Source organism: Neovison vison, chromosome 2 (genome assembly GCF_020171115.1).
Source record: "Neovison vison isolate M4711 chromosome 2, ASM_NN_V1, whole genome shotgun sequence".
NCBI classification, from domain to species: domain Eukaryota; kingdom Metazoa; phylum Chordata; class Mammalia; order Carnivora; family Mustelidae; genus Neogale; species Neogale vison.
In genome coordinates, this window is record NC_058092.1 from 41,769,763 (window position 1) to 41,788,225 (window position 18,463).

Sequence of the window (18,463 nt, forward strand, 5' to 3'; positions counted from 1 at the left end):
AATAAAAAGGCTTCTTAGGTAAAGAAAATTTGACAATCTATCTTTTAAAATAGTAATGATTAAATTACAGTATTATCGTATATCTACACAATGGACCACGAGGCAGACAAAGTATATTGAGAAACAATAAGAAAATGTTCATGACCATTTTTTTAAATGTATATCAAAACAGTATGGTACTGGCACAAAACAGCACATTGATCAATGGAACAGAATTGAGAGCCCAGAAATAAACCAATACACACTTACATGATTATGACAAAGAAGGCAAAAATATACAATGAGGAAAAGACAGTCTCTTCAATAAATGGTGGTAGAAAAACTGGACAGCTACATACAAAACAATGGAACTTAACCACTTTTTTTCACCATACACAAAAATAAACTCAGAATGGATTAAAAACCTAAATGTAAGACCTAAAACCATAAAACTCCCAAAAGAAAACACAAGCAGTAATCTCTTGCACAGCAACCTTAGCAATACTTTTCTGGTATGTTTACCCAGGTAAGGGATAACAAAAGCAAAAATAAATGGGGGCTGTATCAAACTAAAAAGCTTTTGACGAGAATGAAGCCATCAACAAAATGAAAAGGCAACCTCCTGAATGGGAGAACGTATTTGCAAAAGATATATTGAATAAGGGGTTAACACCCAAAATAGAGAACTCATACAAGTCAACACCAAAATATAATCTGATTAAAAATGGGCAGATGACCTGAATAGATATGTTTCCAAAGAAAACATACACATGACCAATAGAAACATGAAAAGATGCTTACTAATCACAAATCAAAACCCAATGATAAACCACCTTACACCAGTCCGAATAGCTAAAAAGACAAGAAGTAACGAGTCAAGGATGTGGAGAAAAGGGAGTTGTTGTGCACTATTAGTGTGTGTAAACTGGTGCAATCACTACGGAAAACAGTATAGAGGTTCCCCAAAAACTAAAAATGCAAGTACCATAGGATCCAGCAATTCCACTTCTGGGTATTTACCCAAGAAAAAAATGAAACCATTCAAAAAGATATACACACCCCTATATTTACTGCAATTTTACTTACAACAGCCAAGATATGGAAGGAACCTAAGTACCCACTGATAGATGAATGGATAAAGATGTGGTGTACATACACATGGAATATTAACTCAGTCATGAAAAAGAATGAAATCTTGCCATTTGTGAAAACATGGGTGGAACCACAGGAGTATATAAGTGAAATAAGTCAGAGAAAGACAAATACCATATGGTTCACTTACATAAGGAATCTGTACAACAAAACAACAGAGAAAAACAGACTCATAAAGAACAACTACTGATCACCAGACGGGAGACTGTAGAGGGACAGGTAAAATAGGTAAAGGAAATTAAGAGGTATAAACTTCCAGTTATAAAATAAATAAGTCACAGGGAAGAAAAATACACCATTGGGAATACAGTCAATAATACTGTAACAATTTTGTGTGGTGATTTATCATGATGAGCATATGACAACAGATAATTTGCAAATCATTTTGTTGTACACCTGAAACTTATATGTCAAGTATACTTCAATTAAATATATATATACACACACACACATATATATACACACACATATACACACACACAAATTATAAATGCATAGGAATAAAGGTTATAAAAATACAGTTACAAATGGTTAATACTAAATGGAATGATTACAGGGATTTTTTTTTTTTTTAAAGATTTTCATTCATTTGACAGAGAGAGAGAAATCACAAGTAGGCAGAGAGGCAGGCAGAGAGAGAGGAGGAAGCAGGCTCCCCGCGGAGCAGAGAGCCCGATGCGGGGCTCGATCCCATGACCCTGGGATCATGACCTGAGCCGAAGGCAGAGGCCTTAACCCACTGAGCCACCCAGGCGCCCCTACAGGGATTTTTTAAAATTTTCTTTTCACTATCTAAATTTCCTACAATGACCATATAATAACTTTTATTTACTGACTGATCTTTTCTCATTATTAAAAAGGAAATAAAACAACTCAAATTCCTCTCATCTTTCCCTAGAGAAATAAGCTTACTATCATTCCTATCTCCATACATATCTAAACATAAAAAATTGTATTTTAGGTAAACATAAAATGGGAGGTGTTATTTTTTCCTTTTAAAAATGGAATTATACAATGTATTTTGGGTAGCAACCAGCTGTTTTCATTCAACAATAAAACACGGGACATCTTTCCATTTTAATTTATAAAACCATCTCTTTTTTAATGGCTACATATTGTTGTCATTATATAATAACCTAATCTTTAGCCAACTAATGGACAATAAAATTGCTGACTTTTTGCTATTACAGTGCTGCAAATATAATTGGGAACATAGTAAAATGGTAACTAACATTTGATTGCTAACTAGCTGCCAAGCTCCACAAGCTTCTACATGAATTAAATACACTACAATTATTACTATACACATTACTACTTGTATAATTAATATTTTCCTCTGTAACTTACCCATTCATACTGTTTTCCTTGAATATCAATTTTGTTTTAATCTAAAAATTTAATCTAAAATATTTCTGGAGGGCACCTGGATGGTTCAGTTGGCTAAGCATCTACCTTCAGCTCAGGTCACGATCCCAGGGTCCTGGGGGCAAGCCCCACATCGGGGTCCCTGCTCAGCAATAAGCCTGCCTCTCCCTCTGCCTGCTGCTCCCTCTGCTTGTACTCTCTGTCATATGAATAAACACAATCTTTAAATAAATAAATAAATTCTGGAGTGCCTGGGTGGCTCATTAAGTTGGGCATCTACCTTTGGCTCAGGTCATGATCCTAGGGTCCTGGTAACCAGCCCTGAGGCCAGCTCGGCTCCCTGCTCAGCAGGGAGTCGGCTTCTCCCTCTCCTTCTGCTTCTCCCCACAACTAGCGAGCTCTCACTTTCTCTCTCAAATAAATCAACAAAATCTTAAAAATAAATATATAAATAAATAATAAAAATAAAAAATTTCTGGCAGAATATCTCCAAGAGTTCCATGAAAACACCTAGCATACGATCAGTCATGCAATTATACATTCTACAAATATTATTTGAGAACTTACTATGTGCTGGACACTAAGTGAACAAGAGGGCATGGTCTCATGGGTTGTTAGCCTAGCTAAATTGAGTTAATATGGGGAAAGAAAAAAAAAGTAAAAAAGGAATATTTCAATTAAAGAAAAAGTAGTATATATCAGTGCACACCATTCAATACACAATTTTAATTACCTTTTTAAGATCTTGAGTTATTTATTTGACAGAGAGAGAGCACAAGCAAGGGGAGTGGCAGGCAGAGGCAGAGAGAGAAGCAGGCTCCCCACTAAGCAGAGAGCCTGATGTGGGACTTGATCCCAAGACCCTGGGATTGTGACCTGAGCCAAAGGCAGACGCTTAACCAACTGAGCCACCCAAGCAACCCTATAACTACCTCTTATACCAGTCTTGCCTCATCTGATGGATCTAAACTATCTTTAGATTAATCTAAAAACAATGGTTTACTTACGTCATTTTCATATCAAGTACCCACAGCTTCTCTTAGTTATTTCCCAAATATACTTCACCTATTCTCTACATTAGCTATTTCAATCTTTACCACTAAAGGCTTCCTCTGTTTCCTATCACTTACCCCACAACTTCTTAAAAAACCACTTACATAAACTCCAGTGCCTACTTTGCAGAGGGAAAAGTCTATAAAGCAATGCTTTCAACATCGAACTGCCTGCATCCATACTCTTCATTACACCTTTCTCCATTTTCAACAGAGATTTTCTATTCGCTAAAACAAATTCCCTTATACTCTTGACCCTTCCACCTCACAATCATCTTAAGGATCTTGTTCCTTCTATTGTCTTCTGTATATTCAACCTCTTTCTCTACTGATTCCTTTTTTCCTCAGGAAATAAACGTGCTCATATCTCTTCTGTCTTGAAAAAATTCTCCCTTGACCCCATATAATAATACTTCACCCTAAAACCTCCTCAGCCCCTCCCCTTTAAAACCAAACTTCTTCAGAAATATCTATCTAAAATTTCTCATTTTGTAACTCACTGCAATCTAGCTTCTGCCTCCCTACCATTCCTTTGAAACTGCTTTCATCGGGGCCAAATAATTTCTTGGGTCTCCACAAGACTGTTCTCAGTTCTTACACTACCTGACTTGTCAGAATAATCTAATAATGTAATACTTAAAGCATTCTTCCTCCAATGGCTCCTCACTTTGGAAAAAAAGGATGGGGAGAGGACACTAGCATTTCCTCCTGCTCTGTGACTGTTCCTTTTCAACTTCAATGATTTATGAGTTGCTCCTCTTCTGTGTCCTTAAAGGTCCTCAGCCTTAGAGAGATTATGTGCTCAAGGTCACATAACTAATGACGGAAAACTAGATACACAAAGGACTAACAATGCCATACTTTACACATTCTAGCACATATTAAATTTAATGCATTTGTGCTTCAGTATCTGTTCCCTAACTCCACCAGGAGTCTAAATGAACTAGAATTCTTTTTAATGGGCTAGAGATCTTATTAATGCTAAATATTATTTCCAAAAGAAACATTTTAGTTAAAAATGTTCTTCCTATTCTTACCAGCCCATCAGTCCACATTGAAGAAATCAGTCTAAGGAATTGTAACAAAGATACATTTATTAAAGTCATATTAGTATTCAGAAGATTTAATGTGTTTCAACCACAGACGCACTTACTTTGTTAATGGAGCTCAAATCTCACAAGGAATTTGTCTCTACAAGACTAAGAAGGTACAATCAACATCAAGTTTTAAATTCAGGTATCAGAACAAGGGGTTGGACGGTGTCAAGTTTCTAGAATTTATATAAATAGAAGTACATGATTTCTTTTGTAGTTCTCAGATTCCATAATCTTACCAATAAGGTGTATTGTAACTGCTGTCTCATATACGAAAAAAAAAGCAAAAAGCATCACTATTCCAGATGGTTTTAGTTGAAAAGATCAAGAAATAAACCCACGTTCTTCCCATCCAATACAAAAGAAAATGTTATCTGATGTATATTTTGATTTCTGAGATTTGCCTAAAGCTTCTGCTCAGAAGTGTGTCACCCAACTCTTAACTTTGGGAAGCCAGCATATATTCACTTGGATTGTGAACATCCTTCTATTCATCAGCATATAATAGCAAACAACATTCAGAAGTAACCTGTACCTTATTCAATTCACATTCATTATTTTCTATGGTATATTGAGAATTTATTAAGATAACCAACCTCTTACTTGTAACAGTCTGAACAAAATTTAAAATAAAAGAGCTTGCCCTTCAGAAGCTTGTAAGACTTTTCATGTTGTTCTTCTCCCCTTCCCCACAGAAAAACAAACTGGTTAAACATGGAAAATGTTTTATACTCTTAAGATTTTACTTTGGGGAAGCCTGGGTGGCTCAGTCAGTTAAGTGTCTGCCTTCAGCTCTGGTCAGGATCCCAGGAATCTGGGATCAGGTTTCTCTTGTCAGGCTCCTTGCTCAGTGGGGAGCCTGCTACTACCCCTGCTCCCCCCTCTCTCTCTCTGACAAACAAATAAAAGCTTAAAAAAATAAGATTTTTATTTTTAAACAATCTCTATACCCAACATGGGGTTCGAACTCACAATCCCAAGATCAAGAGTCACATGCTTCACAGACTGAGCCAGCCAGGTGCCCCAGTGTTTTATACTCATTTAAGTCAATCCAAACTTCCTAACTGCTCTTCATTATTAAAATAATTTACTATTTAGACTGAAGTAAATAATTCTGTCCTTCTAGTTTCCACTTTATACCAATAAAGATTTGAACACTAGTTTCCAACCTAAAGTCCCTTAACTCCTGCAGATGAGAAGGAAATCAAATTTACCACTTATACAGATCCCTAAAAAAAACCAGAATGGATGTCCTGCAGGTACGTTTAACATTTCAAAAAAGCTAAATACAAATTACACATACATAAGTAAAATTCCACAGGCTATTACTTAATAAATGCAGACTGGTATACAAATCTTTCCAGTCTTTATTTCCCCATAATATTCCTTTACTCAGGTCTGCCTCTGGGGCTTATTCACACACTCAAAGACACATAATCATAATATGATGGATATGTACTGTAACAGACCATGTACAAAATCCGACTGAAATATAGTGAAAGGAGGAATTGGTTCTACATGTAAAAACTTCACAAAGATAACATCTGAGAGGGTCCTGGAAGGATAATTCAGCTCTCTGGGCTATAAATGCCTCACGTCTGTTTCTGACTACAAAAACTCACAGAATTTCACTTTAAGTTAGATAAGTCTTTAAAGATCGTCTAGTACGGAGGTTTTTCAACTTTATTCTACAGTCACAGAATCTTGGGGTGGCTCAGTCCGTTAAGGGTCCAATTCATGATCTCAACTCAGGTCTTGATCTCACAGTCATGAGTTCAAGCCCTACATAGGGCTCCATGCTGGCCGTGGAGCCTACTTTAAAAAAAAAAAAAAGGAACAGAACTTTTCCTTTTAAGTCTAATTGAAACTTGTAGTATGTAAGATAGATAGAAACGGACCTGCTTTTTGAGAGGAGAAAGTTGCTGGAAAACACGTTGTTCTAACCAACTTCATTCACTTTAAAATAAGAACTGACACTAAGAAGAACAATGATTTGATAAAAGACCACATCAAAATAGAAATGCAACAATATATTCAAAGAATACCCCTGAAGTATTACCTCTTAAGTCTTTCTTAATTTTCCCCCTAAAGGTAGTCTGTAACTCCTTATATTACTCCCCAATATATCTAGCATTTACTTCCATTATGGTTTCTATACGTTAGTGTCCTAATTTTACCTTTTTTTTTTTTTTTCTAAACGTGTGTGCCACTCTTTGAGATTGGAAGCTCCATACATTTTTGTATGCCCAGCACTGAGAATAAGTTATACTCAGTCAAGTTTTAGAAAAGATTTAAGATTGTGCAACACCTGACACACAGGAGAACTTAAGCATTTGTCAAATAAATTTACCAAAATGAGGTCATTAAATGAAATATCTAAAGCAGTTAGAACAGTATTTGACACATAGTGTATATTCTATAAACATGAGCTGTTATGTACAATTTTATATAGGCAGAAAAAACTGAAGCTGTTACTCAACATTTCATCTGGAAAGTAAGCACCTTTCATCAAGGTTTCAATTTGCTCATTCCCGTATTACTAACGCAACCATCCTCATCTTTGACAAGAAAAAGAAAAAATTTAGCCCACCACAAATATCTCTTGACCCTACAGCCTGCAAAATATAATACAAAGAGCTGTATACTGTTAATCTCTAGGCTTGGGCATGAAAGGAGAAATTAAGCCAGTCTTAAACTTGGGGCTAAATCACTTCTTTCTAGACCTCAGTTTCAGGCATTTGTCAAGTGGGAGTAACGCGGAGTGGAAAAGATTACCTCCAAGGTTCTTTCCCGCTCTAACACTATAGAGGCTTATAAGAAATTGGGATCTAGAATCCTTCACCTTCCAACCCAAAATGAGTAAGAACATTATAAAAATCAGTAAATGGTGCACTGGGTTGGGTGTCCAATCGACAGTGTTTTAGTATCAGTTGCTACTCAGCTGTGTAATTCTAAGAAGCCAACTCTCTAGATCTCATTTCTTCAACCTGGAAAAAGAAGCTGTTGGACAATATAATCTCTCTTTACATCACAGTCACAACATTCTATGAAATAAGCTACCTCTGAAAGAAATATTCAGGTGGGGAATTGAGCCACCAAAGACGTTCAGAGGACTCCAGCATAAAAGTAGACAATTTCAGGATTAGAAGAAACCTCACAAGTCTTCTATGACTCACCCAACTGAGAGCCAAGACCTTGAAAGAGATCCCCCATTCTAGTAAATGAAGACCAACCCATGGAAACAAGCCACTTCATTTTGGCCAACTAGGATGCCTAAGTTCTTTTACTGAGGCCATACCATCCTCTAGCAACTTCCACCCACTAGTTTTACCCCACTTTCAGCCATGGGCACCTAAAATATTTCTGGATAGTGATAATATGCCCCTTAAATATCCTCTCCAGAATTAAAACTGCCAACTCCTTCAACCTTTCCTCATAACCTAATACCAAAACTCCCTCACCATCCAGCTTGCCTTCCTCAGAGAACCATCCATTCTTGCTTTGGTGAATGTCAAAATTACTCGAACAGCCCTTTCCACTCTGACATCCTGATTCCTTCTAGAACCCAAGATTTTGCACTTGCCCAGCTGAAACCACATGGAAGCCCCTAATTGCCCTTGCCACCTCCACCCAAGAAGCACTTGGGATGGGAAGTGTGCCCCTGTTGCTCCTTCGGGAAACAGAGACAAGAAGTGACGGCGTCAGCAACAGAGAGGCCCGCACCCCGGCTCTCCTCCCCGGTCCAAGCCTCCTCCCTCACCGGTATTGCTTGGGGTCGCTGGGAGACTTGACGATCTCGGGGTCTCCGGCATTATTAATGGGCCCCCTCCGTCCCTCCTCCTCAGACTCATCAGCTCCTAGACGGGCAACCCGGCCGCTCTCGCCCAAATCCTGTCCGTTGGGCTGCAGGTCAGGACAGCTGCAGCTAGACTTCGCCTTGTTCCTTCCAGGCATGGTCAGAATAGCAAAGGGTCCGGCAGCAGCCGAGTCTTCACACCGACCCCGCGCTTGGATTCTCCACAGCGCCGCGAGCTCCCGCCCGGCCTCACACCACAACTTCCTCCCGGTGGCACAGACTGCAGCAACCGTGACTCTCCTCAGCATTCACCACCAAGCCGGAGCCATGAGCATCCCGCTCGCTAGGGACAACCTCCTCCTCCTACTCCTCCAGCCGCTCCTCCTCCTCCGCGTTCCAGAGGCGGCGGCGGCCGGCGCTGGTGCTGCCGCAGCCGCTGGGGAGGACAGGCCTGAACCCCTCCCCCAACCCGGTGTGCCTCACGCCAGCTTCCCTCATACCCCCGCCCTCCCGGCCGCCGATGACGCTGCTGATTCTAGCCAATCAGGAGGCAAGAAGAGAGGTCACGCTCATGCAAACCACCAATGGGAACAGGGAATAAAAGGAACCAAAGCGACCGGGCCGGATTCTCGGAGCACCTGGAAACCTAGGGTGGGCGGGGCGAGGAAGAAGAGGCGGAGACAGTGGCGCGCGGGACGACGGGAAGAAAAGCGCTTGCGCCGCGTTTATGACGTACAAGTGGCGTTGGTGTGAGGCGGCCGCTGAAAAATGCTCTGAGGCTCTTAAAAAAAAGTATTCCCCTGATGAGAACAACTGGGAATTGAGTGGAGAAGATGAATTTCTAAATACCCCCCCAATTATATATTTTTTGTGTTCTGCCTCCACACCTGGGGCGTAGCCTTCAGCCATGACTCAGCACGTAAAAAGCGGAACGCCGGAAGTGTTTTTCGCGGCCGGATGGAAGCTGTGAGGGAATGAAGCTGAGCTGTATGCCCGAGATAGTGGTTGTGGTTCTCCGCCTTATCGCCTGGGAAATGTTGGTGCTGTTCCCGCTCAGAGCCTAAGAAAGTGCTTGAAAGACTAGTGTAGATGTGCTCATTCTTCCATGCGAGAACATTAGCTCCTCCACAGCCTAGAGTTCACAGCGTGTCTGTCTGCTGCCCTTAAGTACCTTTCTCTAAAGTTTTTCCTGCCTCTAATGGTCTTTGGTGGGCCATCATTTACAATGTGACTGAGACAGACATACTTGAAAAATATAAGCAACTGACATGTTAAGAAGATACAATATACTAACACCGTGAAACAAAAGATCCTCACACATAGAGGGAAAGAATATATATATAAATGAATGGAGGAAGTCAAGCAGAAAGAAGTATTGACGGCTATTAAAGGTGTTTAAATTTTTCTAGGCTTCCGGAGCTCCAGACACAGGGAATGCAATCATGATCAAACAAAAATCCTTGTCTTTATGGGACTTGGATTTTTTTTTTTTCCCTACCCTCAGTGTGGGGCTCCAACTCAGACTGTGAGATCAAGATGGGCATGCACTGCATGCTAAGCAAGCCAGGCACCCCTGGGGCTTGCATTCTAATGAGGATAAACAGCCAATAAAATCGATACATTTTTTTAAAAACAATGAATGCTATGATGACAAATAATTCACAAATAATAAACGAATAAGGAGTTGGGAAGGCTAAGTATTGATTCAGACAGTTGATGAAAATCTGAACTAGGGCAGCGCATGAGATAAGTTAATTGAAAAATATTGTCCAAATTGCCCAGTTTATTTTCATACATCTTTTCAGGAATTTGTCAGTTTTTAAGGTAAAAACTCGGGAATGCCCTCCTTCAAGGAAATGTTTTTTCTTTTTATATCCAGTTCCTAGCGTAGTTTCCAAGTCAGTACAATGTAAAGCACTCAGTAATGTTAGTTGTTGAATAAATACCTGAAGTGACATGTCTATTTTGAGAGTGTTTTGTTTTTACTTACCAAAGCAATAATACTCGAAGGAAGGAATCTGTGGGTTCAGCCAGTCATTAGAATTTTATAAGGACAAAGAGAGGCTGCATCTAAAGTGTGACCTGTTAGTTTTTCCCTTTAAGAAGAGGCCTCTGAATCTTACACAGTTCACCTGACTGTAGAGATATGGTAACACTCTATGTAGCAGGAAATGCATTTATTCATTCAAAAAACAAGTTGAGCTCCTAATATGTTCCAGGTACTGGGAATACAAAATACTGGGAATTACAAGAGAATCAATAGGAGAGACATTAAACAAACTTAAATTTATCATTGTGAAAAGGTCTAAGAGGAAAAATACAGAGGGACCTAGTCTAGTCAGAGAGTTTCTTTAAACAATAGACGTTTAAACTTAAATTTGGTGACACCTGGGTGGCTCAGTCAGTTAAGCATCTGCCTTTGGCTCAGGTCATGGTCCCAGGGTCCTGGAATGAAGTCCTGCATTGGGCTCCTTTCTCAGCTTCTTCCTCTGCATGCCTCTCCCCCTGCTTGTGCGCTCGCTCTATCTCTATCTCTCTATCTCTCTCTCTCTCTCTGACAAAATCTTTAAAACAAAAAAATAAATTTGAAAAGTGTATTGGAATTCATGTATAATTTATAGGAATAAACTTATTCAAAAGCTCTAAGAAAGCAAGTCAGTATGGCTTAACTGTAGTAATCTGGGAGTAAAGGAGAAGTGAGTCAGTGGCCAAGATCATACATAACCTTCATAAGAGTAAAAAGAAGTAATTGCCTTGTCTATTTTGTGTACCACTGGATTTCTAGCGTCTAGAATAGTATCTGGCACATTAAAGACACTCACTGGGGTGCCCAACTGGCTCAGTCAGTAGAGCATGTGAATCTGATCCCCACATTGTATGTAGAAATTACTTTTAAAAACAACTAAGGATACACACTAAATAATGGTTGAACAAATGGAACAGGAAGACAGGATCACAAGTTTTTTCCAAGCAGATCACTCTGGTTGGTGTGTGAAAAGGATTTTAGTTGGTGGAGGTGAGGGTGGGACTAAACGTAAGAAGAGAGAAATCAGGAGAGTATTAAATACAGGTAATGAAGGACAGTCAGAAGAAAGGCAGGCAGCAACAAAGGGCCCCTGCCCCAAGAGGAAACCACCCCTAAAAAGATTTTACACCATGCTGAAAGGAGTCCTCTGCCCTTTCCTAGGTGATTGATAGATGATAAAAGCCTGATTGGATGACAGGCATATAGAGGGTTAATCAGATTAAAACAGCCAGCAACGTGCCCATAAAAACCCTAGACTTAGAAACTACAGTAGCAACCCTCTAGGATCCCCTCCTTTTTGGGATGTACTATCACTCAACAAACTGCTTTGCTGCCTACAACTCCTCCTCTGGTCCACCTCTTCACTCTTTGAAGAGGTGTGACCAAGAACCGTGAACACTGAAAGAAAAGAAACCCTGTAACATAGGCAATAGAAAATTATAATTTGGATTTGAGGAGTGATAGTGGAGATGGAGAGATATATACAGAAATGTCACATATTTAGGAAGTGGAATTGACTGGTTGGGTATAGTAATTGATTTAATGTGGAAGATGAAGAGAGAAGTGTCAAATATAACTCCATGGTATCTTATTTTCTGGATGAGTATGAGACAGAGCAGGGAGTGGACTCAGGTCCTCCCCACTTTGACTGCAAAATCCAATGTTCTTTGGTTTCCTCCATAAGGAGGGAGGGAGGGGCTAAATCTTTGTGCCTCTTCAGTAGCATATCTTGCAGGAATGCAGAGGGAAGATGCTTACCAAAATGAGGACGCTTACTATGAAAACTGGTGAAGACTGGACTAAACCAGTCTGTGCCAAGATGGCCCCCAGTGCTGAAATTTCACCAACTTTTTCCCTCATTATAACACTAAAAATTCTCCTGGGGGTGAAGATTTTATATGCCAGTTAGATATGGAACACATGAGGAAGCATGACATTAAATGTACAGGTGCTAATAAATCCCAGCCTCTACCTGCTTAGACATCACCCTTTTCCCACCTAAATTTCTTTAAAATTACTCTCCCTGACCTCTCCTCCTGGAGTCAAACTGAGGATTCTTCCCTTTGTGTTGTCTACCTTATATTCAAGCAAAAGTTCTAGTAACACCTTGCCTAAAACTCCCTTTGGGCTCCTATCAGTTTCTGTTGTTTAGAGAGCCCAAGGTAGACCATGGTGACCTATCTCAGTAAACAAATTCTGAAACAGGGACAGGTTTTAGAGGAGAAAAGCATAAGCTTGATTTTGGAAGGTTAAGTTTGAGTCATTTGTGTGCCATGCAAAAGAAAGCTTAGAGCAGAGATGAGAAGAGAGGCTTTAATTAAGATGCCAATTTGGAATTTATCAGTTCATAGGTGGTAACAAAAGCATATTGAGATCACTTACACTGAGGCTGTAAAACAAAAAGGGAAAAGGGCTGAATGACCAAGCTTTGAGGAACTTTGAGGAAATGAGCTCCCAAAAGACACTGAGAAGGAGCTACCACAATGGTAAGAGGAAAACCAGAAGAATGTAATATTCCAGGAAAAATACCTCTTTGATGGTTAGCCTAATACAATTCTGACCCTACAGCAAATGTCAGAGTGTCAGATTAAATGTATAAAATATGAGAACTAGCAAAGGATCACAGAAATACTTTAATCTGGCCTCTTCAGATAGAGAAATACCTACCCAGAGAGGTAAAGATCATAAGCAATCTGTGGCACAGCCAGGACTTCCAAATCGGAAGTATTGTTTTCCCATTTAAAATACAGTTAACCTGGAGCGCCTGGGTGGCTCATTTGGTTAAGTGTCTGACTCTTGATTTTGGCTCAGGTCATAATCTCAGGGTTGTAGGATAAAGTCCTATGTTGGGCTCTGCACTGGGCATGAAGTCTGCTTAAGATTCTCTCTCTCCCTCTGCCCTAGCCCCTGCTCTCTCTGTCTCAAAAAAATAAAATAAAGCAAAATACAATAAAATAAAATATGTTTAATAAATAATAATAAAATAAAATAAAATACTGTTGAACAATGCAAAGCTTAGGGACACTGACCTCCCATGGAAGCAAAAATTTGCATGCAACTGATTGCCTACTGTTATTGACTAGAAGGCTCACCAATAACAAAAACAGTCAGTTAACACATATTTTGTATGTTATACATGTTATAAACTATATTCTTACAATAAAGCTAGAGAAAATAGTTATTAGGAAAATCATAAGAGAAAATACATTTACAGTATAGATAATACATTTATAGTGTACTGTATTTATTTTTAAAATCTGCATGTAAGTTATTGTACACAGTTCAAACCATATTGTTTAAGAGACAACTGTAGTTTAGAACTTTGTCAGTCTTCTTTTGAATATTCATAATTATTGTTATGAATATTCCTCAGAGAAAACAAAGTAAACTATTGCCATTTTATAAGAAATTGAGACATTAGAAAGTTAAAAATCTTGAGATCCACAGGAGCACCCAGGTGGTGGAGCATGTGACACTTGATCTCAGGCTTGTGAGTTCAAGCCCCACATTGGGTACAGAGATACTTAAAAATAAGCTCTTAAAAAGGAAAGAAAGAAAGAAAGAAAAGTTGAAGATCACATATTGTGAGTTTTAGCCTCATTTACCCAGGTCCTCTCGGAGTGTTTAAATGCTTTCTTCTATCTTCAGCCACCCTTCCCTTCCTATTTTTACTTAAAGGATTCCATCCCCCGCCACACACACATACACCATTAGGTCTGGTGATCCTTCTCTCCTATTTTTCTGAAGACAGATCAGAAATCATAAAAATTAAATACGTATAATTTCTATGTTTGATGCTTCCCTTTGAACGTGATTAGTCAATGCAGTGGCTGTCTACATCCCAAAGTGACAAATCAAGCCCTAATCCTAAAAATTCAAAGGTGAATTATTTTATTAACCCCATTACCACCTTTATATTTGAGAGTCATGATAAGTCAGAAATATGAAATGTTGATTTTAGGTTGAAAAGATTGGGAGTGCTGTGAGCCCATTAAAAAGTCTCAAGCCCCCAAAAAACAAACAAACAAACAAACAAACAAAAACAAAAATAAAATTCTCAAGCCCCAAATTATCTTTTTTACTTTACGTCTGAACTTCCCCCATTAGTGAATCTTTGTCCTCTTTAGAATTCTTTTTCACTGCCAATGATAACCCTGAAAGGAATGAAAAACTACCACCATTTTATGAGCAGATTTGTTTTATTCTCCCATTTTTGAAACACGTTGTGGGCATCGTGAGATCACCATGAACCTGGGGTGATTGAATAGGTTGCTGAATGTGGGAAGAAAGGCACAGAAAGAGGAGGTAGGTAACAAGAGATGTATTATTTACTTTATTTACAATGTTATCTTGGGCCCACACTTTACACAATTATATCTTTAAGCTCTAGTTATTAAGTGTCCTGCCCAATGATTGCTCTCCATATTTGGTAGCTTTGTATCTAGGTCAAGAAGTAGGTATGTTCTTAAACAGTCTTCTCTTGGGAGACCAAATGTGTGTACAACATTCCAAGGAATTTGTGTGATCATAAAAATTGTTTTTTTCTGGGGCGCCTGGGTGGCTCAGTGGGTTAAAGCCTCTGCCTTCGGTTCTTTTTTTCTGGGGTGCCTGGGTGGCTCAGTGGGTTAAAGCCTCTGCCTTTGGTTCAGGTCGTGATCTCAGGGTCCTGGGATCGAGCCCTGCATCGGGCGCTCTGCTGAGTTGGGAGCCTACTTCCCCCTCCACTCTCCGCCTGCCTCTCTGCCTACTTGTGATCTCTGTCTGTCAAATAAATAAATAAAATCTTTTTTAAAAAACTGTTTTTTTTCTGTACTATTAATATAGTGCTAGAGAGAATTTGGTATTCAAACTTCAAAAGAAATTAGGAGCTATTCTAAAAAAACTTTATGTCAAATGAAAAGTTATTCTACCATAAATCCAGCTAAGTGCTTTACTCTCTGATCTAAAGGTACAGATTTTGAGAATCTGCCTGGAAGGGAGACTGTGAAGGCATAAAATGATATTTACAATAAATAAATCATGGGGCTATTGGGTGGCTCCGTCATTAAGCATTGCCTTCAGCTCAGGTCATGATCCCAGGGTCCTGGGATCAAGCCCCACATCTGGCTCCCTTCTTAGTGGGGAGCCTGCTTCTCCTGCTCCTACTCCCCCGCCCCTGCTTGTGTTCCCTCTCTCTCTGTCAAATAAATAAATAAAATATTTAAAAATAATAATAAAATAAAATAAGTAAATCAGATGCACCTGGGTAGTTCAGCTAAGATTTGACCCTTGATTTTAGCTCAGGTCATGAGATTGACCCAAGGGCTCTGCACTGGGCCTGGAGCTTGCTTAAGATTCTCTCTCTCTCTGCCTCACCCCTCCTAAAAAAGTAATAAAAAAATTAAAAATAAAATAAAGGGGCACCTAGGTGGCTCAATTGGTTGAATATCTGACTCCTTGTTTCAGCTCAGGTCATGATCTTGGGGTCGTGGGCACAGAGTCTGCTTGAGATTCTCTCTCTCCTGCTCCCTTTGCCCCTCCCCCTGCTTGCGCTCTCACTCTCTCAAATAAATAAATAAATCATGAATAAAAAATAAAATATGTAAGTCAGAACATATTATTTCCCTTTTTAAAAACCTACTGATGGCTTCTCTTTACACTTTGAATAAAATCTATTTGCTTACCATAGCCAATAAGGCTCACTTATGATTTCTAACCTTCCTCTATGCTTAGAATCTCATCTACCTGTATGCCTTTGCTCCATTCACACTGTTTTGTTTTGTTTTTTGGGTTTTCTTTTCTTTCTTTCTTTTTATTTTTATTATTATTTTTTTAGCAACAGAGGGAGAGAGCACATGCTTGCTTGCAGGGGTGGAGGAGGAGGCAAGCAAAGAGAGAGAGATACCCAAACAGGCTCTGTGTCCAGCCTCGAGCCCAGGCATGGCTTGATCTCACCATCCGGAGAACACAACCCTGATATCACCACTGAGCAAAATTAAGAGTTGGACGCTTAACTGACTGAGCCACCCAGGCACCCCACACTGGTTTTCTTACTGTCTTTCAACACACTAGGGTAGTTCTTGCCTTACGGCCATTACATCTGTTCCTATGCCTGTATTGTTCTTCCTTTAGATTTTGCATCATGGCTTCTCTTCACCAGTCATATGTCATTTCAAATGTCACCTCTTAAGAGGCCTTCTCTTAACATTCTATCTAAAATAGCACTCATTAACTGAAAGTATGCTATTTTTGTCTATATATCCCCTCTATTTTATAAGGTCCACTGGAGAATTGGTACTTTGTCTATCTTGTCCTCCACCATGTCCCCGGCATCAAAACTAGTGCCAGGCATATAGTGAGTACTCAATAAATATTTGTTGAATTAATAAATGATGATACAGGAAAAAGAGGGGACCATTGAAGTTATAAGGTCCCAAGGGAGGAAGAAAAGAAGGCTTAGCCTTAAATTAGAAACAGACATTTTATCATTGGGCATGGAGGGAAAGAGGCACAGAGAGGTACAAAAGCAACAAAGATTTTTTTTTTAAAGATTTTTATTTATTTATTTGACAGACAGAGATCACAAGTAGCAGAGAGGCAGGCAGAGAGAGAGGAGGAAGCAGGCTCCCTGCAGAGCAGAGAACCCGATGCAGGCCTCGATCCCAGGACCCTGGGATCGTGACCTGAGCCGAAAGCAGAGGCTTTAACCCACTGAGCCACCCAGGCGCCCAGCAACAAAGATTTTAAATGTTGTGAGGAGGAATGAAGGGGTAGAAATTTAAAAGCCTCCATCTTCCAGGGCACTTGAATGGCTCAGTCAGTTTAGCATCGGTCTTTTGATTTGGGCTCTGGTCACGATCTCAGCGTCCTGAGATCAAGCCCTGTGTGGGACCCTGTGCTAAGCAAGGAGTCTTCTTTTCCCTCTCCCTCCTCCTTGGCCCCTCCCTGCATGCATATGCATTCTCTCTCTCTCTCTCTCTCTCTTTCTCTCTCCCTCAAGTAAATAAATTAAAATCTTTAACAAGTCCACCTTCTTTTTGAAATGTAATACAAAGTGAATGCTGGGAATGAAGGGATAGAGAATGATGGGTCCTGCTTCTGTGGGATCAGTAAATAAGATATTTGCTTTTTTAGTTTGTTTAAATTTCATCCATCTTGAAGCCAAGCCCATTTGGTAGTTTTCATTTCCTGATTAGCAATAGTTTGGGCCAAACATTTTATTTACATTAACCTTACATAACTCCTCATAACAACCTAAGTCTGTTATTCACCAGTTTATAGATGAAGAAACTGAGGTTCAGAGAGGTTAGATAACTTGCACAAAAGCACACAATAGGAAAGTAGTACTATAAAAATTCCAAAAATTTTATTTTTTATGTCTTACATGATGCCTTCTCATTCATTAATTTGATCATTGATATCCCTTGTTGTGATTAACACCCAGTCCAGTTTTTAAATGCAATATTCAAAATAACAAATGTCATAACTTACATATCCCAAAAGGATGGTTCATAAGTATCGTTAAGAAAAGCATCTGGCTTTCCATCAGCCTACCTTCCTTCCTTTCTGAGTCATTATATCTAAAAGTCATTTGCATAGGTGGGGCTAAGCAAACTAGGTCCTGTGCCCAGGGTGTGGAAGAGCAGCCTGATGAGAGGTGTTGGAGCATGAGCAATATGAGAAGAGTGAATATGTGGGTGGATGGTGCAGGATATCAGAATCCAAGCAGAGTGAAGAGGTGAGGGATGATGGCAGCAGTGGCAATGGCAATTGGTTACATATGGGGGTGGTTTATCAAATAAATAAATATGTTGAGGATAATGGGAGTCAGGCTTCTTACTGAAGGGAGATAGGAGTAGGGAGTTATAAATATGGCAAAGCAGAAATTAGAGTGAACTCACTGGGTATTTACCCCAAAGATACAAATGTAGTGACCTGAAGGGGCACCTCCTCCCCAATGTTTATAGCAACAATGCCACGATAGCCAAACTATGGAAAGAGCCCAGATGTCCACTGACAG

At 39.5% G+C, this 18,463-nt stretch overlaps 1 protein-coding gene across 2 annotated transcripts in view; it reads right to left on the bottom strand.

Moving 5' to 3' along the window:
* The window catches only part of NRDC (nardilysin convertase), a 115,645-nt gene extending 106,733 nt beyond the window's left edge, over nt 1-8,912 (bottom strand). The window contains exon 1 of one of the 2 annotated variants that reach the window (XM_044238215.1): nt 8,403-8,912. In XM_044238215.1, the coding sequence (XP_044094150.1) occupies nt 8,403-8,746 (344 nt within the window). In that variant the 5' untranslated portion in view covers nt 8,747-8,912. The remainder of the gene's footprint in view (nt 1-8,402) is intronic. The other variant, XM_044238214.1, reaches the window with a different exon arrangement.
* Between the last annotated feature and the right edge of the window lie 9,551 nt (nt 8,913-18,463).